At 39.9% G+C, this 24,801-nt stretch overlaps 1 protein-coding gene across 1 annotated transcript in view; it reads left to right on the plus strand.

Moving 5' to 3' along the window:
• Nucleotides 1-1,186: 1,186 nt before the first annotated feature.
• Nucleotides 1,187-24,801, plus strand: part of LOC139478112 (protein O-glucosyltransferase 2-like) — a 31,500-nt gene continuing 7,885 nt past the window's right edge. Inside the window, exons 1-7 of the mRNA XM_071260428.1 lie at nt 1,187-1,481; nt 16,568-16,773; nt 19,018-19,229; nt 20,172-20,249; nt 21,238-21,410; nt 21,977-22,214; nt 23,578-23,787. Coding sequence (XP_071116529.1) covers nt 1,267-1,481; nt 16,568-16,773; nt 19,018-19,229; nt 20,172-20,249; nt 21,238-21,410; nt 21,977-22,214; nt 23,578-23,787 — 1,332 coding nt within the window. The 5' untranslated portion in view covers nt 1,187-1,266. The remainder of the gene's footprint in view (nt 1,482-16,567; nt 16,774-19,017; nt 19,230-20,171; nt 20,250-21,237; nt 21,411-21,976; nt 22,215-23,577; nt 23,788-24,801) is intronic.

The raw sequence follows: 24,801 nt of genomic DNA on the forward strand, positions 1-24,801 counted from the left end.
ATAATGTTGGCGAACCGGGATTCGAACCCACTAACATAGGTTTCTGTCGTTCCCAAGGGATGCAACTCTGCACTGGGAATTGCGGCGCATTAGACGACTGGGCCACCCGTACATGCATGTACAGTACACGTTTGTAAATGTACCTTTAGAAACCACTTCACTCCAATACAAATAACACAGCTGCCATGTTACGCAGCTCATATCGCTATATTAATCCTCGATTATCCAGTGTATTATATAATCCGTGTTGAAATTGTTCTTCAACAACCCATGCTTGTCGTAAGAGGCGACCTAATTACGGGATCGGGTGGTCAGACTCGCTGACTTGGTTGATGTATGTCATCGTATCCCAAATGCGTGGATTGATGCTCATGATGTTAATCACTAGATTGTCTGGTCCAAACTCGATTATTTACAGACCACCGTCATATAGATGGAATAATGCTGCGTGCGACGTTAAACAACAATCAATCAAAGAAACAAACATTTGCTGTAGCATTTAAACATCATTTGAAACCAAGCAAACAGTCTCACATCCCAAATGTTAACTAAAAGAATTCTTTGATATTGCGGTTGATGTTTACATTCGAGATATCAGGGATCCCATGCAGTCATGCATTCAGCGAATATAATTTGACTTCATTTTTAACTTCGTCCCTTAACTTGTTATTTTACACATATAAGTCCATTTACGATACACACACTATCCGGTGATTAAATATATGCACGATGCGCTGAGATCAAAGTGTTAAAGAGAGCAATTTAAAGAGTATTTTTGTTAAATCGTTCATAATGTGACGTTATATATACCGATTAAAGTCCGAGGACGACAAAAGACATTCTTCTTTATATACGACATTATAACATTACATGTATGACATATTGTTAATACTTATTAATCATCTGCGAAGATAACCCTATGTCTGCAGTCTTCTAGTCACGATAACTGAGTGTGCACTTTAAAAGTACAGATTCTTTATGCGCGCATGATTGCACCTGCCAGAGCAACGGTCATAAATTGATTGCTTCAACATGGATACATATACACACAACCTGTTAAAAAATGTTAACAATGATTTGTTACCACAGATCTCATTGGACAAGAGGGAGAATCTTCTTTGAAAACCGCCTTGTGATTGGCTGATTTCTAACCACTCTGCCGATAACTGTGTCCTGTGTCGTCTGTTTACATCTGGCGAGGGATAAGTTAGCCGGCGTGGCTAAGTGTCATTTACTTCGGGCGACTTATGAGAGGGGTGTTTCACAATGGCAAGTTTCGGAACGTGTAGCAAAAGTATATTTCCCGTTGTGCTGATATTCTTCTTAGGGACAGTTGTTGGAGAGGCGGGGTTACCAAAGTCGGAAGCACCGCGAACGCTGTCCCTCCGAAACTCTCGTGTTTGGGGGCCGGGGTTGAAATCCGAGTTTTTTCTGCCTGTGAGATATTTCTACATTGAAGCTGTCGACCAATTCGGAGAAAGGTAAGTACTTAACCGTTAAACAAGTTCATGTTTATTTCATTTGCCGCGGTCTGATAGATTGTTTAGTTTGATAGAGAACTGCAGTCGAAACAAGGCCAATATCAGCTGGTGAGGCGTGCTTGTTTCTTAATTCCGAGGGGTGCTGAAGACTCGCAGTCGTGGCAAATGGCACTCCTGTCAGAGATCGGTATATGGAATCTGCTCCTATTAAAAATTGTTTCAAACAATTGAATATTATTACTAACTCTAATTGTCAGCTAACTCAAATATTTGATGCTTATCATTTCTGAAAGTTAATGAATAACCTTATTGAAGAGACAATGTCTAAATGTCCCTCACAAGACTCATTATTATACATCAGCGAGAACTAGATTAGAAATTGGCACCAGACCATGGCTCATGGTAAATGATTGGGTTTGGATCTCTGTGCCTATTTGGTTTAATCATACCAATATGGTCATGGAGCTCTAGGTGTCAAAGTGAACCACAAACCACAGTGGCATGTCATTAGTTAGGCCTGAGAAAATAGGCCACGACTTCTAACCCCATGGTAAACAAAAGAAGGGTCACGAAGTGTTTGGCATAGGTCAGCATAGAATGACCAGGTACAGAGAGCAAGATGTTAAGTGTAGAAACTAAACACTGACTACTCGATAGAGGTCTGTGTCAAGAGAAGTTATATGCTACTCAAAAGAAGTTAAAGAACACCCATTTTTTTCATATGACAGTCATAGCTTGTGTTTTGAAGCACATTAATTTCTTTCAGTTCAGGCCAAGTAACTAACTGAGATTTAAAACAAGTTTGAGTCTATCTTGGGAATTGTTCAATGTTGAAACACTTAAGTCACACATTGTGTGTACTTGGATACTGTCTGGATAACATTTATTTATTTAATTGACCTTTTTTCATTTTACACACAAAATCTTTGTATGTGTTGATACACATGATATAACATGTTATGTTTAATTATACCCAAGCACTGAGTCTTTAGCAATGCTTTAGGGACCAGATCAAAAGATTGATGTTGGATAAGAAAATGTATATCCTTAAATTTTGAGACATACCCCCACCCCACCTTAGTTTAGTTTTCATATAAAACATTGAGAAATCAGGTTAGGAAGTTTCCCTTTGATATGTAGGTGAGGGATTATGTCTATTTTTTCCCCTGCTGTATCCATCAAACTATTTATTCACTGAGCACCGTCAAACAATCTATTCATTTTCACTATCAACATAAAGATTTTTACATTTGGGTATTTTGCAAAGAAAAAACTAATAATTTGTTTCTCCACTGCCAACAAACTATTTGTTTTGGGAATATTTCTAAACAAACTATTCATTTAATAAATCTTGTTTTTTGTCAAATGGGAATCTTGCAGGGCCATTAACAACCCGGAACTGTGTGCTAAAACTTAGGTGTAGGTATTTCAACATGTTCCACATGTTGCTACAATGATGCCAGGGGGCTGACATGTTATTTTTGTTATACCCTGTTTTGAGTGTGAACTGCATGAACAAGTGTTGGTATTCATTGTTTGATAAAAAAAAGATATACAGTTGTATAATTATTCAGGGAGGTTTTAATGTAAGTTAGATTTAGGATTTGGATTTGGATTTGGGATAACCATATGCTATGTGTTAACGTTTTTCATCCAACATTAGAGCTACAGATAAGCAGCGTATTTGCGTAAAATACCCCCCCCCCCCTCCGAAAAAAAAAATTAAATTAAAAAAATAATGTTTTTTTATTCAAAACCCAATCACTTTCAGTTAACTTGCGTACAGAAACGCATACATTAAATGAAAAGCTCAAATGTATAAAAACAGCACGCATAAATACCCAATGAAGCTTTTTCAGCATGCTTTGAATAGGAGCTAATTTCCAAGACACAATTACAAGCTAATTTACTTTCTGAATCAAGTCTATATATTTAGAACAGTTATCATGGTTTTGTACATCTAAAACATTCTTTCTTTTTTTAATCTTAAAATGTTCACTCTTTTGAGGAAGTACCCAATAGAGTGTAGAAGAGATGAGTGAACAAATATTGGTTACACAATGAAAAATGTAATGACCCGATTAAAATAGACACCCTAGAGTAAAAACTCAATTGCTCAAAAAGTTATCTGGAGCAACATTAATTTTACATGATTTTTTATTTATTTTGTTTTGTTTTCTGTTTAATGCTGCACTATTTCATCTATGTAAAACACTGTTTGTAATTAATTGAGTCGAGACCAGATCATCCAGTAATTCATGGCATCAATCTATGATGGATGGATGGTTGGATGGTTTGTTGTTTTACGCCGCACTCAGCAATATTCCAGCTATATGACGGGGGTCTATAAATAATCGAGTCTGGACCAGACAATCTAGTGATTGATATCATGAGCATCAATCCACGCAATTGGGATCGATGACATGCAACAACCAAATCAGCGAGCCTGGCCACCCGATCCCGTTAGTCGCCTTTTACGACAAGCATGGGTTGCTGAAGACATATTCTACCCCGGATCTTCACGGGTCTATGCAATTGGGATACTATGACATGCAATCAACCCAAGTCACCGAGCCTAACCACACAATAAATTTAGTTGCCTCTTCAACAATCAAATGTTGCTGGAGTCCTACCTAGAGACCTACTCCTACCTGGAATTAATCAGGTGTTCACACTCGGTTTATGGCTTTTCAGCATACCCAAAGGCATGGATCATTATTCACACTAACAATCCTGGTTTGTCTGACAGACTCAATCATTTAAAGAAAGCCACATTCAGAAAGATTCCAGCTAAATGATGGCGGCCTGTAAATAATTGAGTCTGGACAAGATGAACTAGTGATTGATAGTAAGAGCAACGTCCCATAAGGTCCCACATGAATCAAATATCAAGCCATCTTCTATAGATGTGCAATAAATAATGTTAAATGAGACGTTTAACCCCATTTCACCACTTCAGTTATTCTACATCACTATACCACCTGTGAAGATTCGGGTTGGAAAAGGTTTTCAGCAACCCACTATACTTGTTGTAAGAGGTGAGTAAGGAGATCGGGTATATATCCAGTACAGCCCATGCAAGTCTATAATGTTTGGCAAGTCTAGATTACTGCAGTATCTGAAAATGAAGAGAGTCTCTGGGCTCCTTTTTATTGTATTTTTATTAAGATAATTTAACAACTGTTTTTTTTCTGTAAGATATGTTCATTTCAGAGACTAGATGTTCTCTACAACCAGGAGCTGAATAACAGTTTAAGATTGTACAACATTGTGGCAATAAACACTGCTGCAAGCAGTATTAACAGTAACTCATAAGGGGTTTAATATGTGTTAGCTCATGAATTTGCCTGTTAAGTGCCTACTTATGTATTTGTGCAGGCATCTATAAAAGCTGATTAATGTCAAGGGCACCTGTTGCTTTGGGCAGCTTTGGGATGTTACTATTGTTGGGTGACAGCTGTTCACACTATGGTTCATACAAATCAATGAAACATGTCAATACATTTCATTCAGAAGAATGTTGAGTGTTGTACAGTGGAATATTTTAGAATAAAAAGTTATACTGATTTAGTTTTTGGTTAATGGTATTAATCACTTGCCACTTGTTTTGACGAGGAATGAACAATCGCGGCATGAATTAAGGGGGGATAATTCTGTTCATGCTAAACAAAGCCTGTGCTAATCGGTATATAGTGTTTTTGTTGCTTAGATTGAAATTGATCAAGTCAAGAAATTAAGGAGAGTTTGAATTTTGAGGATTTTGATTGTATTTTAATCAGTTAATTTTATGTGAGTGAATTAAGAGATAAACCTAGACTGCAAGTGAATTAAGAGATAAACCTAGTGTGTTTTCAATTTTGAGGTTTCAAACGTTGATTAGATACCTGTGAGTGAGTGAGCAGGTTTATATGCCAGAGGACACAAGAAATGGACTTCACATTGGTACTGAAACCTGGGCCTTTGGTGTGACGACTGAACACTTCAACCACTCGGCTACCCAACAACCCTTGACAATAAAGTGAGTGAGTGAGTTGGGTTTAACGTCGCTTTTAACACTATTCCAGTTATACCGCGGCATGTCAGCTTAATGTGGGAGGAAAGCCCGAAGTGATGCAGGTCTTAGACGTTTACCACTTTGGTGAAACCCACGAGCACGGGTATGGTGCAGACAAACCTAGAAACATAATCGGGGCGAACCGGGATTTCGAACCCACAATCATAGGTTTCTAGCATGCGTTTGGGATGCACCTCTGCACAGCGAATCGCGGCGCCTCAGATGACTGGGCCACTTGTGCCCCCCTTGACAATAAAGAGGCCAGTATGCAGTGTCCCATTCTGCAGATGCACACCTGTCTCAGTTCTCCTGCAGTGTGATGCATGGCTTGGGAAGAAATACTACCACAATGATGCAGGGCTTGAACCTTAATTAAAGGTAGACATTAAACTTTTAGAAGAGCTACGGTATACACTAAAGACAGGACACAAAGTTTTAACTGAATTCGATTATTTGGCAAGATCAGTCTGTTCCATAACAATTTCAGACTACTGTCCTGAACATGTAGAATTTGGTGTGATTATATGTAGAGGGAAATGTCCGAGTAACTCTCCATTCCTTAAAAATAATGGAGCAGAGGCCCCGCAGGGGCCGAGGCCCATTATTTTTAATGAATGGAGAGTTACGAGGATATTCCCCTACTTAAAACTCATCCCTGCTTTTACACTTTGACAAAATATTCTGTAGTTGAAAATATTTGAAAAATTCAAATGCTGCTTCAAGATAATGTACAGTTGACTAGCAACTCTCCATTCCTGAAAAAAAATGGAGCGTTCAAACAATAGAATGACGTCACAGATGTGTTTTAAGGATTATTATTTGCTAAGCTTACTAGACCAAACAGAATTTCTCTAGACTTGGGCTTCAGACTAAAGTCGCAGACTGCAAGATGTGTCCAATCAAGATGTACAGGTGCCGTGTGTGGAAAGAGAACTCTATGGTTACATATTTAGGCCACAAGCTACTTAAGGTCTTCCAGCCTTTTGGTGTCACTCACTGACTACCTTTAAGTACATGGCTTTTTCATGTACACAAATTGTCCATAAATAAGCAACTGAGGACCAACACTACAGACTTTAATACCCTGCATGCTTCCATTTTTATTTGGGGAAATTCACTAGATGCATTTCTAGCCAAACTTTCATGCTTCATGTGAACTAGATCGCTCTACAGTTGTTGTACACAGCTGCTGTAACCTTTTGTATTGATATGATATAAAGAAGAAAGACTTCTTCCTCACATTTTTGAAAGATTGGGATGAAAATATAATAATTAATTTATTGTGGCCTTAAAACGAACCCAACCAGGGATGTTGTTGGTTTTGTCCCAGCCTTACAACTTATTCAAGCACACACCCATGTGTGTTTAGGCAGTTGGGGTAGCCTGGCTTTCTTTGTAGCTTCCCCAGGACAGAAGCTGAACATAATATCAATCATGTCAATAGCACAACAAACATTTCTTGCTAGTTACGTGTTAATACAAATATACAATGATGGAAGGTAAATATGTGTTTTCCCCAGTTTTTCAAAGGCTAGATGATCATGATGATATTAGTTGTAAAGCCTTAGGCCCCTAGGGCACCAGCTATACTATTCCACTTTGATAAGGATATTTTTATCGTTCAATGATGCACAAAACTATATGTCAAGTGTATAGTTAAATAGATGCATCATTGGCATATCTGATTGCCAGTATCAAAAGTGACGCCCTCAGTGGTCCCAAGGATAGAACGTCTGCCCGGAGAGTCAAAGTTCGGGGATTATACCGTCGCAGTGTCCAAAATAACTGCCTGCTTGCCCGTGGCTGCTAAGTTTTCTGTCGGGCTGCATGATCCTTTCCTCAACTTGCCCGACTGTCTGGCAGATAATGTTAAGACTACTGACATATTCAAGTACAGTACCTGCATACTACCAAAAGAAGTTACAAGATGGTACTTGTTGTTACCTTGCCTAGTGCTTGGCATTAAGGTGAAGCTTGGTCAGCTTGGAACGTTTATTCTGTGTCTAAATGGGGTATCCATGTAAAACTGTAGCATGGTACCTCGGGGCTAGCACAAAGATGTACTATTGTATGGCTTTAAGGAGACACGCACAGACGCTTGGACACACAAAATTTGAGGATGTTTTTTCCAGCTTTTCTGGAAACAAATTTCTATTTTTTTTAAATAATACTCTCCTAGAATATCAAAATGTCGGTCCCTTAATAAGAAAACAAACTAAGGTTTGGGGTTTGCTGCTACTGGTGATGGGTATTGGTCTGATTTTGTATTGCAATTATTTGCTTTAATGATTTATGTGTTGCGATTCATTAAATTGCATGCATTTCTGTAATAATTATATCTCTCCTCTTCCCTCCTCTTGACATATATGCATTGCTCATCAGCTTAACTGGTGCCTTTTGCTGTTTTGAAATTTTTCTAAATCTTATTTTCTTATGTTTTCACTGAAACAATTTTGATTTCGTCTCAAGCAAAACTAAGCTTCATTCCGAGCCATAACTCTCAAACTAATGAATATGTTTGCATGAAACTAGACAAATGCTCTGCTATTGTCTTATTTTTCAATTTTTATTTCTTGTGATTCCATGGAAATTCTTAAGAGTCTTTCTAGTATAACACTACAGATTGTCCATTTTGGGTATATCTGCTTGCACAAAACAATCTGTCATCCAAACTGCTGTTGCAGGTTCAATAGTCTTATCTGCCATAGAGAGTCAACATGGCATCAACAGTAATACTCATCACGTGAAGATGCGGGGTAGAATACGTCTTCAGCAACCCTTGCTTGCCATAAAAGGCGACTATGCTTGTAGTAAGAGGCGACTAATGGATCAGGTGGTCAGGCTCGCTGACTTCGTTGGTGCATATCATCGATCCCAATGTCGTGGATCGATGCTCATGATGTCAATCACTGGATGGTCTGGTTCAGACTCGATTATTTACAGACCGCCGTCATATAGCTGGAATATTACTGTGTGCAGCGTTAAACAACAAACCCAAACCAAAAAAAACATGCATTAATCAGAATTTGTGCTAGTATTTTTTTGCTCTTGTTGTTTTTGTCAAGTGTTGATTTCCTCTTTATGTTTGTTAAACATTGACAAGGCAAAATAATGACAGATGGTCATTTTTATTTGTTTGTTTATTTGTTGTTTAACACCACACTTAGCAATATTCCAGCTATTTGACAGCGGTCCGTAAATAATCGAGTCTGGACCAGACAATCCAGTGATAGACATCATGCACATCGATCCACGTAATTGGGATACAGTGACATGCATCAACCAAGCCAGCGAGCCTGACAAACCAGATTCCATTAGTCACCTCGTACAACAATCATTGTTGCCTTTTATGGCAAGCATGGGTTGCTGAAGATTCTATTCTATTCTATTCTATTCTACCCCGGATCTAAATGTGTCAGATGGTCATTAATGGAGTTAAAATCGCTTCTTGCTTCTACTTTCGCCTCGTCAACCGATGAGAGAAACATGACATTTCACTCGACACATGAAATGAATAGAGTGCATGTGTTTAGAGTACCTGCCGGCCTGACAGTCCAAGATGACCCATGCTGACAAATGGTCAGTTTTGAAAAGTTGCACGCCCGATGGTCGGGAGTTTAAGTTACTAAGTTGACAATCCACCAGTTTATTGTTATTTTCTGAGATTTAACATTAAACAGTAGTATTCTTATCTTTACCTTTTTGTTAGTTTTATTTTTTTGTCTAGAAAATTCTGGACTGGCAACATTTTACATGTTTTATCTGGTCTGGTAACGGTTGCGAGTCCGGTTGTCTGACTGAAATTTTGGGGACATTTTAGGGATGTTTTATATCAAATTTCACATTTTTATTGACCAGGTTTGTTATACTTATTTATTCACCTGAAGGGATATGAATAATGTGTTTTTTGAAAGCGCATATTAATACTCAATAAATCTTTTTTTACGCTATGAATATCAAACAACTTCTATTCTAATCATTTTTTTAAACTCTGAAAGATCGTGTTAGGTTGATTGAGCATGTATACTGTTTTGTTGATAATCTACCACCTCCGACTCCACCTCGGTTAAACCGCTGATCATCTATAACGCTCACCAATCATCTGGACCCCGAAGGTAGCATTGTAGCGAGGGATAACTATATACAGTCGATAACATCATGAATTGGGAAATGTTTTTTTCCAATTTGGAATTTTTTAATAACTCTGGCTGCAGAAATATAAGCCACAGAGCAAATCTAGTTAAGTGCCTGCTGTTAAATCTGTTTTTGATGTATACCTTGTGTACTCATGTAGAAAGTAGTTTTAGGTAAACCTTACTATGTCATTGACTCTACGTTACTATGTCATTGACTCTACGTTGACCCATTCATAGGCAATGGAGCTTGATGGCCTTTTCAAGTGTAAAGTTATTCAAGAAAATATAATGGAGAGACTATCAAGGGGTTAAATTCTCTGATAAGATTATAAATGATTTTTCTTGAAACAAACCAATTTTAGAAGTGAAATACATGTAGCGTATTCAACGTAATAAGCATGATAAGCGCCAAGGGTGCTTTCCAAATTAGAATAATATTTGGGTAAAAAAAAGTTGAGTTGCTGTGGGCGTTTATTAGAGCGGGGCGCTTATTACGTCGAATACGGTATACAGAAATGCATTGATATGTGAAGCTCACAGGGTCTGTGTTTGCATGTTGAAAAACTGACACCTACATGTGACTGACAGTTTTCTAATATATGATGACAGATCATTCGGCTTTTCATTCAGTTAATATGTTGAGCAAAATGTGATACAGTCCGAAGGTGATGAATATAATTCAAAGTGAATTGAAAATCTGTGTGGATGTTGAGTCTGTAGCATGACATTTGGGGGTTTCAGGTTACTGTTTTGCCTGACATATGAGCTACAGTGATCTATTGACACCTGACACTACAAGGCTAATTCATCTACTGGTCCTGACTGGGAGCCAGTGATCTGTTCATTCAGCATCAACTCACAGCTCTGGAGCTTCACAAAAATGAGGGTGGTGGGGTAGCCTGGTGGTTAAAGCTTTAGCTCGTCATGCTGAAGACCCAGGTTGATTCCCTGCATGGGTACAATGTGTGAAGCCCATTTTTGGTGTCCCAGCCGTGATATATATTGCTGGCATATTGCTAAAAGCAGCATAAAACCATACTCAATCACTCATAAAAGTGAAAAGCCCTTTCACTGCATAGACACTTAATGAAATGTTTGCTGACTGCCCATTCAGTTATGAGTGAAATGTATGGAGATGATCCTTCAACTGCAGCTTAGGGGCAGGCTTTTTGACATTCGTTGGGGGCTGGGAATTAAAACAATTTTCCTCGGGTTTTACAAACCAACCAAATCTTTCTCTGGGCATGCTGAAGGTGGTGTGGCTCAAACTTAAATGTATGTTTTGAAATACTGACTGGAAAAAAAATCAATTTCTATTACAATAATTCCAGCACCCCCGCTGCATTTTATGAAATGGTCCACAAAAGTGAGAACATCATCCAAGTTAGTTTTGCCTCTGTGTTACTAGCGCTGATGGTGTCGTTCTTCACCTGGGTACTATTGACATGAACCTTGGTTACAATTAGGCATATCCAATTGAACCTAGAGATTTATGTAGATATCTTTTTGTAACAAGCTTCTATCCCTTGGTACCCAGAGCCTGCTCGCCACTAGTTTCGTACTTGTACGACAATAGGCCAGCCCGCACCCCGCTTTGTGGGGAAAACATGGTGCTGTTGCCATAGTGATGAGTCATTGCAAGTGAATAATGTGACAGAAATGTATCATTATTACTATGTGGATGGAGTGAGTGAGTTGCGTTTAACGCCTCTTTTAACAGTATTACAGTTATATCGTGGCGTGTCAGCTTAATGTGGGAGGAAAGCCCGAAGTGAAAGACAGACGTTTACCACTTCAGTGAAACCCACGAGCACGGGTATGGTGCTGACAAACCTAGAAACATAATCGGGGCGAATCGGGATTCGAACCCACAATCATAGGTTTCTGGCGCGTCCGAAGGGACGCAACTCTGACGCCTTAGACGACTGGGCCACCCGTGCCCCCCTATGTGGATGGAAGTCTAGGAGATAATGAAAACGTGAGTTACGTTGCAGTATCGAACAATGTTTTGGAAACAATCTCGCAAGACACCCGCTCATGAGATATGGATTGAACAGGAATCGTCACGATGTAAAGAAGAAACTATATGACAGTGGTCTGTAAATAATCGAGTCTGGATCAGACAATCCAGTGATTGACATCATGAGCATCGGTCCACGCAATTGGGATCGATGACATGCTTCAAACCAAGTCAGCGAGCCTGACCAACTGATCCTGTTAGTCGCCTTTTACAACAAGCATAGCCGCCTTTTACGGCAAACATGGGTTGCTGAAAACCTACTCTACCCGGGTACTGATCTTCACGGGTACTACCAAAAGAGAAGCTGGGTTCAAACAGAAATAAACATAAAAAACCTGGGTACGATTTGATATATCCAGTTGTACCACAGATCAATATCGATGGGACCCATGAAGATCCAGGATAGAATTGGTCCTCAGCAACCCATGCTTGCCGTAAAAGGCGACTATGCTTGTCGTAAGAGGCGACTAACACGATCGGGTGGTCAGGCTTGCTGACTTGGTTGATGGATGTCATCGATCCGAATTGTGTGGATCGATGCTCATTATGTCAATCACTTGATTATCTGGTTAAGATTATTTAGAGACCGACATCATATAGCTGGAATAGTGCAGAGTTAAACAAAGTAACTAGGAGCTGAATAACAGTTTAAGACTGTACATTGTGTACATTGTGTACATTGTGGCAATAAACAGTAACTCATGGGGGTTTAATATGTGTTAGCTCATGAGTTTGCCTGTTAGTGCCTACTTATGTATTTGTGCAGTCATCTATAAAAGCTGATTAATATCAAGGGCACCTGGAATGTTGCTGAGTGCGGGTTAAACAACAAACAAACACAACAAACAAACATATCAATGGTGCCCAGGTCAAGAACAACCCCATCAACTGTAGGAGCATGCAATATGCTCCAGTGATTATAAAGATCAGTCACTTGGCTGGGCAGGAGGTTCTGTAATAACTCAATTCATACTTCTTGGGGGTGAGCAAAAAACATTTTATACACCTGGATGCTTTTTCAATCTGGCTGTTCAGGGTTCCGTTATGTTTGAAAGCACAATCATAAGCATGATGTGTTTAATGTACAAGGGTTCAAGGTAAGTTCAGAAATGCTCTCAAGCCAATCACTGTTTAGATAGAAAAATTTCCCATGGTCCTCTGTATGTTATTTCTTATAAGTGAGTGTCAACAATGTCGCAGTGACATAGCATAGTGGTTAATGTGTTTGATTACCACAACAGAAAACTGGGTTTGATTCCACAAATGGGTACAATGGGTGGAGCCTATTTCTTGTGTCGGCGGCTGTGATATACCCGGAATATTTGTACACGTGGTTTAAAGCCCAATTTGCTTGCTCTCTAATGCACCCTCCCTTCTGATTGGTTTCATCACCATATGGCTGCAATATTGCGAATGCAGTGTTAGATTTGAACTCACTCACTCACTCCTTCCGAGAGGAGGACACGAAGAATTTATTTGGGAACACATTTTTATTTCATCCACTTTATCCATGGAATAAATTTTGATGGTGGAAGGTCGTAAGACCTGATGCCAAGTTGTTTCCCAAATTATTTTAGCATTAAGTTTGACAATCCTAGGTCTATGTTATGGTACTAGTATTTTGGAGTTTAGTGTACTTTTTCATAAAGCAATATTGGTACTAAAATGTTCAAATATTTTTAGTATAGTGTGGGAGTTCTGGTTCTCACAACTCTAAATCTAGTGTCCCATTCATAAAGCGTTCATTAAAAGGTGTCAGTCGTAAGTCAGTGTTGTGGAATTGAATTGACAGTCATCGTACTGAGGATACTTTGTATACCAGGCCCGGTGAAAAGAATTATGTAGAGGGTGGAGTCGTCACGATATTCAGTTTCCTGTTTTCAGAAACTCTATAGCCATTATAGAGTATCTCTGCTTTATAGCTGCTCAGTAACCTTGAAACATTGGCCACACCTAAATATAAAAATTAACCAGCTTACTGACACTGCACTAAGGTTTGCTGGAATAGGTGTAGATCATGTTGGAATGTCCACTTATGGGTGTGTATGGCGATGGATCAATAGAGACAGTTGGGATCATCCCATGTTGGGATTGTAGGGAAGTGATGGATCAATGTAGAGAGTTGGGATCTCCATTGTGAGGGGTGTAGGGAAGTGATGGATCATTGTAGACAGTTGGGATCATCCCCTGTTGGGGGTGTAGGGAAGTGATGGATCAATGTAGACAGATGGGATCATTCCCTGTTGGGGGTGTAGGGAAGTGATGGATCAATGTAGACAATTGGGATCATCCATTGTTGGGGGTGTAGGGAAGTGATGGATCAATGTAGACAGTTGGGATCATCCATTGTTGGGGGTGTAGGGAAGTGATGGATCAATGTAGACAGTTGGGGTCATCCCCTGTTGGGGGTGTAGGGAAGTGATGGATCAATGTAGACAGTTGGGATCATCCATTGTTGGGGGTGTAGGAAAGTGATGGATCAATGTAGACAGTTGGGATCATCCATTGTTGGGGGTGTAGGAAAGTGATGGATCAATGTAGACAGTTGGGATCATCCATTGTTGGGGGTGTAGAGAAGTGATGGATTAATGTAGACTGAATACTTCTATATTAGTAGTGTAGGGTAGACTGACATCTAGTCTATGAAATAAACATGTTTTACAGATAAAAACAGTTGTTAAATTATAGTTATGAAATATTGTGAAAAGGAGCCCAGAGTCATTTTCAGATTTTCATTGCAGTAATCTAGACTTGCAAAATTTTATAGACTTGCATGGGCTGTATTGGATATGTTAGTTAAAGGGTCTGTATGACAGACAAGGGGTAGGGAAAACATGTGACATACTGAATGATGATATGTTTTCTTACATAGTGCAGGAGTTTTTATTGCAGCCTTGAAAATATGTTTTTTCTGTGAATGTGAAAACGAAAGCTTCCTTATTACATCTTGTACCATATTGAACCGTCTTATATTTACATAGCAGGCTCAGTGGTAACAGTGACGTCGATAAATACGAGTTGGTCGGTCAGTCATGCAGTCATGTCAAAGAGAGCTATACAAATAGCATATGAAATAAGCATTGACCACACCCAGGTCACTACGTCAAACAGGAATCGTGAGAATCATTGTCAGTAGTTTTGTCGTATCCAGTGTCCACACCACACCACACCACACCACACCACACCACACCACACCACACCCACACCACACCACACCACACCACACCACACCACACCACACCACATAAAAATTTGGGGGTTCATGCCCAAGGCTATATGTGTTTTAAACAAATTTTTAATGATGTATTTTACATACCTATATCATGTATATGATTTAAGAAATCAATACAGAGATAATTTAAGTTAAGTTAACAGCCTGAGACAAAAACAGGACTTGGACTGTTGGGCAGGCAGGTATTCCCATGGTTGCTGATAATACATTATAATCTGATTGCACTCTGATTGCATGGGTCATTGCCATCACCTCTATACACTTGTACAGGACTTCATGATATCACGTTATCTGGCTGAGGAATATTGCCAACTGGGAAATGGAGCGTGATTCACACACTGCAATATGTGATATGAAGATATATTGGAATTCTTATACATGAATGATATGAAAGTTTCTGAATATAATACATAAAGGCATAGACCTGTGAAGATCTGGGGTAGAACAGGTCTTCAGCAACCAATGTTTGCCGTAAAAGGCGACTATGCTTGTTGTAAGCGGGATCAGGTGGTCAGGGTTGCTGACTTGGTTGATGCATGTCATCGATTCCAATTGCGTGGATTGCATGAGGTCAGTCACTGGATTGTCTGGTCCACATTCGATTATTTACGGACGACCGTTATGTAGCTGGAATATTGCTGAGTGCGGCGTTAAACAACAAACAAACAAAACATAAATGCATAGATCAGTGGTGAGGTTGTGGCATTTTCAGCATATCACTCAATGCATGACACATTATTGATGTGTACTCTGGTGTAGATGTAATATGGCTGCAAAGCTGCAATTGTATTACAGCTGTGTACAGGCTTGTAAAAACTTTGATTTTTTTTAAAATTGGAAAAGGCACCAGCCGTTATAAAGATATATTTATAAATATGTATAGAACACTGTCATAAAATGAGTAGTCAGTGTGGTCACTGGAGTATAACTTCTTGTTGAAAAGGAAAAAGAACTTGAATTTGGCTCTGCATCAGTGAGTACAGGTGTGGTTCTATTGACGCCAGTATTGTATCCAGAATGGTTGGGTGTGTCACTTTCACTTTCAAGGCCACAATAAAGCAAGACTTTGTTGCAGGCAAAGTTTGGACACTCATAGAATCTCACCTGAGTGTCTCTGATATGAAATATTTTAAGACCAGTTAATAAAAGTTCAAAAGTCTTGATCCCTGGCTGCATCATACCAAAAGACTTTAAGAGATGGTACTTGTTGTTACCCTGTCTGGTGCTTGGCATTATGGGGCTAAAACAAGAACTGGTCGGCTCTGAGTCTGTATGCTGTGTCTGAGTGGGGTATTCTTGTTTAACTGCAGCATGGTATCTCAGTGGGCTAGCACTATAAAATATGCATTAGTCCGAACTAGTACAAGCAGCCACACACACACCCGTGCAATAATCTTGAACAGGATGTTAAACCCTATTTCACCTCATTTAAAAACAATTAAGAATAGATGCCAGCTGTTCTGAGTAAAGAATGCAGAGAGGATGCGATATCTGGAAATATTTGGACAAATGTATAAATCATGATCTAAGCTGAAAGTTGGAAAGTTTCTGAAAACATCAATATCATGAATACATTTCCTTTGGAGACATTTACTGTTAATAGAGGTTCAGCTTTTCAGATATAATTTTGACATAATTTTCCAGGTTTTCAAATTCAATTGGAGAAAAAGCCTTTGCTGTGACTATATACAAGAAGTCGAGTGAACGTGTGCGTGTATGGACACAGGTTCTGGACCGTCATGATGGGTCCTACATCGTCAGGTATCGCATGTATGAGTCTGCCGTCGACCTGGAGATAGAAGTCTTGTACCAAGGAAGACATATGGCTGATTCACCTTACACTCTTAAAGGTATGTATTTATTATACCGGTACCCCTAAACTGAAAGGGCGTGGGTATTTAGTTATACCAAGAAGTTCTGTCTGTCCATCCATCCGTCATTTTGAGGACATTTTTGTGAAACTTGAAAACTACTGCATAGGTTCTTTTCAAACTTGGTAAACGATTTCTATACCAATAGGAGAGGCGCAGGGCAAAGTTTGATTTAAATATTTTGATTTTCTGAAAAAATATATGCACTTAACGATTATCTATCTCTTTAAGATCTGTATCGATAGCAAGCCCTAATATCTTGTCATTTGAAGGAAACTAATAACAGCAAGAAACTGGGAGGGAGAGTGTCACTATCATTGGTGAAAACATTTGAACAAGTTGACAAGTTTGAAGGTGTACGTTATCGAAAGTTAATTAATGCCGTGTTTGCAGTGGCTCCGAATAACTAACAATTTTCAGACTACGACTTTAGCTCCTTTATCTGTTTTGCGCATCTTCCGTTTAACCCTTGCTTCAGTAATAAAGTTTTGTTGTTTAAGTTAAAGTCCTCTTTTTCTCTGATTTAACAGGGCAAGGACATTTTGGTATTTAAAAAACCCTCATACATAATGCTGGTGGTAATGTACAAGATATCTTTGTATGTTTGTTTGTTGTTTAACGCCGCACTCAGCAATATTCCAGCTATATGACGGGGGCCTATGAATAATTGAGTCTGGACCAGACAATCAAGTGATTGACACCATGAGCATCGATCCACATATTTGGGTGACAATGATGTGCATCAACCAAGTCAGCGAGCCTGACCACCCGATCCTGTCAATGCCTGGTACCACAAACATAGTCGCCTTTTACGGCAAGCATGGGTTGCTGAAGACCTATTCTACCCCAGATCTTCACGGGTTGTGTATATTCTTTGTGATGAAGATTTGGGATATCATGATCACTGGTGCGTGTCAGATGATTGAAATACTTTGCTATTATAAACTTTCAAAAATATTAGACTGTGTAATTGTAAATGAAATAATTTGTTATGAGAATAATATAAAAACGATCAGGTAAAATCACACAAACACAACTAGCAGGGCTGCAAGTATGTATTGACATTACAATCTTGTCTGTTTTCTGTAGGCCCACTCCATGGTGTCCATAAACAGTTCAAGTAGCAGGATACTGAATGTTAGGTTAGGTCCCAATTATGCCAATTTTAGTAACTTGATTTGTTGGTTTCAATACGTAAATTGATTCTGTTAGAGTGAAAGGGCGTCAGAGGGGATACTGTTCCCTTTAGTTTTGCACTCTCTTCACATTGATAATTCCCAGCTGTACTTTTGTACAATATCTGTTTTAGGGCTGTTAATATTCATAGGCAGGTCCAGGGGGTCCCGACACAATTTCACCTCTTTATAACAGGGTTTAATATAGTGATTATCACATGACTTGTTAGTGCAGTATGGTTACCATCTGGATTATCACATTGCTTGTTTGTGCAGGTATGGTGTACCATTTCACCTCTTTATAACAGGGTTCAGTATCTGGATTATCACATGGCTTGTTTGTGCATGTATTGTACCATTTCACCTCTTTATAACAGGGTTCAGTATCTTGATTATCACATGGCTTGTTTGTGCAGGTATGGTGTTCCATTTCACCTCTTTATAACAGGGTTCAGTATCTGGATTATCACATGGCTTGTTTGTGCATGTATTGTACCATTTCACCTCTTTATAACAGGGTTCAGTATCTGGATTATCACATGGCTTATTTGTGCAGGTATGGTGTACCATTTCACCTTTTTATAACAGGGTTCAGTATCTGGATTATCACATGGCTTGTTTGTGCAGGTATGGTGTACCATTTCACCTCTTTATAACAGGGTTCAGTATCTGGATTATCACATGGCTTGTTTGTGCATGTATTGTACCATTTCACCTCTTTATAACAGGGTTCAGTATCTTGATTATCACATGGCTTGTTTGTGCAGGTATGGTGTTCCATTTCACCTCTTTATAACAGGGTTCAGTATCTGGATTATCACATGGCTTGTTTGTGCATGTATTGTACCATTTCACCTCTTTATAACAGGGTTCAGTATCTGGATTATCACATGGCTTATTTGTGCAGGTATGGTGTACCATTTCACCTTTTTATAACAGGGTTCAGTATCTGGATTATCACATGGCTTGTTTGTGCAGGTATGGTTACCATTTCACCTCTTTATAACAGGGTTCAGTATCTGGATTATCACATGGCTTGTTTGTGTAGGTATGGTGTACCATGAGAAGTGTGACTGTCCACAGCCAGACCTGGAGCAGTGGCTCAAGGACATGGACTGTCCCAGCAGCTACAGGCAAATCAAACAGGACTTGGGCATCTTCAAGGACATTGACTTCAAGAAGGTTGCCATGGAAGCTGTGGACAGGTTCAGTGATGCGGGGAGACACAGCATCTGTCATTATAAGATCATCGACAATAAGGTACCGGTATATAGGCAGTGTGTGAAATATAACCATTTGCCAGGATGCCATCAGGACCCACAGACTTGAAAAGCTGCAGGCTCTGACTGAACTCTTTCAGCCCTTGGTTGCACGGGTGGCCCAGTCGTCTAAGGCGCCACTGTGTAGAGTTGCGTCCCTTGGGCGTGCCAGAAACCTATGATTGTGTGTTTGAATCCCGGTTCGCCACGATTATGTTTCTAGGTTTGTCAGCACCATACCTGTGCTTGTGGGTTTCACCAAAGTGGTTAACGTCTGAGACCTGCATCACTTTAGGCTTTCCTCCCACATTAAGCTGACATGCCTTGATATAACTGTAACACTGTTAAAAGCGGTGTTAAACCCAACTCACTCACACACTTTTGACCCTCGTTTACAAAACTACTGCAACTTATTGCAACAAATAAATCAACATGTAAATTATCTGCAGGCTATTAGGACCCATACAAATTTGAGACTACGGGCCTGCCACAAGTGCAGCCTGCCACGGGCCTACGGGCCTATGGGCAGGCTCTAATTCCACACACTGTATGTAGGCAGAATTCCACTCAAAATAAGACCATATATTATACACTGATTATGATAACAAGTCATGCTGACAGACACATTATAATGGTTATGCCATTAATTCCTAACATGTAGAAATATATTTCAAATTTGCTCTTCAAGATTTTTACAAAATCAGTTCCACTGAAATGAGACCAGATATCAGCATAGATTTCAATAAATTTACTCACTAAACGCTGTTCATAAGCAGCGTTAGATATTGGCAACAGTCCTTGTCAAGCTGCCCAATAGTTAAGGGATCATTAGGACTGGTAGACATTTGCCCTTTTCAAGGGTTTTTCTATATGTATTCATAATAAGGACTGAGGACTGCAACTGTTTGTTTCTATCGCTGATAAGTGATGATGACATTTTCAGATTTACAGGAAGACCTACGGAGAACATGTGGGCTTCAAGATGTTTTCAGATGCTCTGCTATTGTCTTTGACACGCAAGGTAAGTCAGTCAGCATCTGCAGGCTGGAGCCAGTTCCTGTGTTCAAAATGAATATATTTAAAAAATAAATAAATCTGAAGTAGTTCATTCCTGGTAACAGGTGTGTCCCAAATGCATGAAAAAAACCTGGAAACAAAGATGTCTCATTTTCACAAATTTTACAAAGTTTAATTTTTGCTGATTTGATTACATTAATTATAGTTTAGTTTGATAAAATGGAAACATGTCATGTCTTGATTTCTTCAGGTTTTATGGAATTGTTATAATAAACGCATTTTCACACAGTTGGCAACATTTTTGAAAATATTTCTAAGTGTTTAATAGATGTTCCATGATATACCAAATAAATATATATTAGTAAGCAAATATATGACATATCAGGCATCAGAGTTGATCCCTATCAACATGTGCTGGTCATAAGGCTGGTGATTTATTACAAGGGAGGGGGACCAGTGAGATTAAAGGGGGTGGCATAAAAAAATGGCACAGCAAGAAGGAGGAGGGTCGCCAATATTCATGGGTGGGTGGGATAGGGGTTGTCAGTCTTTGATAAATGACCTCTATCTTATGCTACTGTACATCCCATTCAAGAAATTGTCCTTAGCCAAGCATCTTGATTGTTGATTTATTGAGCAAAAAATGTGTATGTAGAACATTTTGATACCCTCATAGAAAGCATTAAACATTGTTTCAGGAGCATGACAGTTTAGTGTTGTTAAAGTAAGTTTCAAAGCTGTATATGGGGCGGTCGGGTAGCCACAGTGGTTAAAGCATTCGCTCGTCACGCTGAAGACCCGGGTTCGATTCCCGACATGGGTACAATGTGTGAAGCCCATTTCTGGTGTCCCTCGCCGTGATATTGCTGGAATATTGCTAAAAGCGGTGGAAAACCATACTCACTCACTCACTCACTCACTCACTCACTCACTCACTCACTCACTCACTCTGTGAGTAAGCTGTATGCATACACTCTCTGTTTATATGTCAGGTAAAGCTGCCGAACATGGAATTTATTATGAACTTCGGTGATTGGCCTCTGGAGAAAAGGAAAATGAGCGAAAATCCCATCCCAATATTTTCCTGGTGCGGATCTGATGATACCCTTGATATCGTGATCCCAACTTACGACATCACGGAAGCTACTTTGGAAATGATGTCAAGGTAAATTGTTTTGTACCTTTTTTCCCATTGTCAAGACCTGTGAAGATTCGGGGTAGAATAGGTCTTCAGCAACCCATGCTTGCTGTAAAATGCGACTACGCTTGTCGTAAGAGGCGACCAGGGGGATCAGGTGGTGACTTGGTTGATGCATGTCATCGATCCCAATTGCGTGGATTTATGCTCACGATGCGCATGGTAGCAATCATGGGATTGTCTGGTCCAGATGCGTTTATTTACAGATTGCTGTCATATAGCTGGAATATTGCGTTAAACAACAATCAAATAAACATTGCTGTGTGGTTAAAGGGTGTGGATCCAAGCATTGTTGGCTAGAAATATATGTCATTGACCTCAGTATATATCTTGTCTAGAAGCTTCAATCTAGCCATGTTTGTGTGTGAATACACAATGCCATTTAGAAAGTGGTCAAATGTAACTAATGTTATATAGTGTGGGTTCACATCCCGCACGGGACTCAACCCAAAAAAGTACTAGAATCTGTACTTTACTAAGAAAGTGTTATCCCAAATATTAACATTAGTTATGTTTGTGTGTGTGTGTTTCAGAGTGACCCTGGATATATTCTCTGTACAAGGCAACACTGGGCCCAGGTGGGAGGAGAAGTCGGACGTGGCCTTCTGGAGGGGGCGGGACAGCCGGGAGGAGAGACTGCAGCTGGTGCAGATGGCCAGGCAGCACCCAGACAAGATCAATGCTTCACTCACAAACATGTTCTTCTTCCCCAAGGATGAGAACAAGTATGGGAAGCTTGTCAAACCCGTATCCTTCTTCAGCTTCTTCCAGGTGTGTGATCATCCGTAGAAATTATACTTCACCAGAATCCATTCTTTCATATATGTGGGGGCACGGTTGTCCAAGGCAGAGTTGCGTCCCTTGGGCACGCCAGAAACCTATGATTGTGGGTTCGAATCCTCGTTCGCCGTGATTATGTTTCTAGGTTTGTCAGGCACCATACCCGTGCTCGTGGGTTTCACTGAAGTGGTAAACGTCTGAGACCTGCATTACTTTGGGCTTTCCTCCCACATTAAGCTGACACGCCACAATATAACTGGAATACTGTTAAAAGCGACGTTAAACCCAACTCACTCACTCACACTCTTTCGTATATTTGTACAGTCAAACACTGTTGTGTTGAAGTTAAGGGTCTTCAGCAAACCATGGTGATTGGTGGTCAGACTTTCTGACTTGGTTGATGCATTTCATCATATCCCAATTGGGTGGATCGATGCTCATGATGTCATTCACTGGATTGTCTGGTCCAGGCTTGGTTATTTACAGACCGCCGTCATATAGCTGGAATATTGCTGAGTGCGGCGTTAATAAAAAGATATACAAAAAATAAACAAAAAACATAAGTACTTCGAGTTATCATGGTTATGCGAGGTTCGACACAACCAAAAATGAGGACTAAGCAGGAATACGCAGGAACCAAGATTATGCTTCAAGACAGCTGTTAATTTGACACAATGGTGTTTGACTGTATCTACATGCTAAAATTTTGCACCTCACCTTAGATATTGCCCCCTTTTTTTCCCAAAAGATGAAATATAATATAATGTGATAATTATTGTGATAAGCTGTAAATAGCAACATGCTATTTGGTTGCATTAGGACATTCCTTCCTATATGCTGTCTTGGTCAATAATGGGTACATTGGTGGTCCAGTCATTTTAGGCAATGAAATTAGCTGTGCAGAACTGTGTCCCACTAGCATGCCAGCAACCAATGATCATGAGTTCAAATCCTGGTTTGCCTTGGTTGTTTGTGTCAGAAGGTTTGTCAGCACCAAAGTGATTACTTTGTGCTTTACTGGACATGGTTAAAGCGTTTGCTCGTCACGCTGAAGACCCGGGTTCGATTCCCGACATGGATACAATGTGTGGAGCCCTTTTTCTGGTGTCCCCCGCCGTGATATTGCTGGAATATTGCTAAAAGTGGCATAAAAACATACTCACTCACTCTTATTGTTGACATGTTTGCTTACAAGAATTGACTACAATATGTTTTTGTGTAATTATGCTACATGAATATATTCACTGTATGCACACAGGTTTTTATGCTTTTATGCTTCCATGAACACAAAAGGTATTGAAGTTAATTCTCAATTAAAACTGAGAGGGTCATAGGATGTTTGACCTGCTTGCAGCATAAGTACCAGCTGAACTTGGATGGGACCGTGGCTGCCTACCGCCTGCCGTACCTGCTGGCTGGTGACTCCACAGTGATGAAACAAAACTCCCACTATTATGAACACTTCTACAAGAATCTGGAACCATATGTTCACTATGTGCCATTCAAGAGAGACCTCAGTGACCTCATGGAGAAGTTGAAGTGGGCAAGGGAGCATGATAAGGAGGTAGGTTTCATAAAGCACGGTCAGGGAGCATGATAAGGACACAGGTCTGTATGTTTCATAATGCACAGTCAGGGTGCATAATATAGAGCTAGGTACTGTTTGTTTCGTAATGCATGGTCAGGGTGCATGATAAGCAGATCAGTGCTGTATGTTACATTATGCATGGTCAGGGAGCATGATAAGGACATAGGTGCTGTATATCACATAATGCATGGTTAGGGAACATGATAAGGACATAGGTGCTGTATATTTCATAATGCATGGTCAGGGAGCATGATGAGGAGATAGGTGCTGTATGTTTAATAACGCATGGTCAGGGAGCATAATAAGGACATAGGTGCTGTATGTTTCATAACGCATGGTCAGGGAGCATGATAAGGAGATAGGCGCTGTATGTTTCATAACGCATGGTCAGGGAGCATGATAAGGACACAGGTGCTGTATGTTTCATAATGCATGGTCAGGGAGCATGATAAGGAGATAGGCGCTGTATGTTTCATAACGCATGGTCAGGGAGCATGATAAGGACACAGGTCTGTATGTTTCATAATGCATAGTCAGGGTGCATGATATAGAGCTAGGTACTGTTTGTTTCGTAACGCATGGTCAGAGAGTATGATAAGGACATAGAGTCTGCAGGTTCAGATGGGTTGATTAGACTTGTCCTTGGGTGGATGGACTTGTTCAGATGGGTCCGATGGACTTGTCTGTGGGTGGATGGCCTTTTTGTGTGGTTGATGGCCTTTTTTCTTTCTGGGTGGATGGACTTGTCTTTGTTGGTGGATGGACATGTCTTTGTGGGTGGATGGACTTGTCTGTGTTGGTGGATGGACTTGTCCTCGGGTGGATGGACTTGTTCAGATGGGTCTGATGGACTTGTCTTTGTGGGTGAATGGACTTGTTCAGATGGGTCCGATAGACTTGTCTGTGTGTGTGGATGGACTTGTCTGTGTGCGTATGGACTTGTATGTGTAGATGGATGGACTTGTCCATACGCATTGGTGGACTTGTCTG

Source organism: Haliotis cracherodii, unplaced genomic scaffold (genome assembly GCF_022045235.1).
Source record: "Haliotis cracherodii isolate W230 unplaced genomic scaffold, xgHalCrac1.p SCAF_39, whole genome shotgun sequence".
NCBI classification, from domain to species: Eukaryota; Metazoa; Mollusca; class Gastropoda; order Lepetellida; family Haliotidae; genus Haliotis; species Haliotis cracherodii.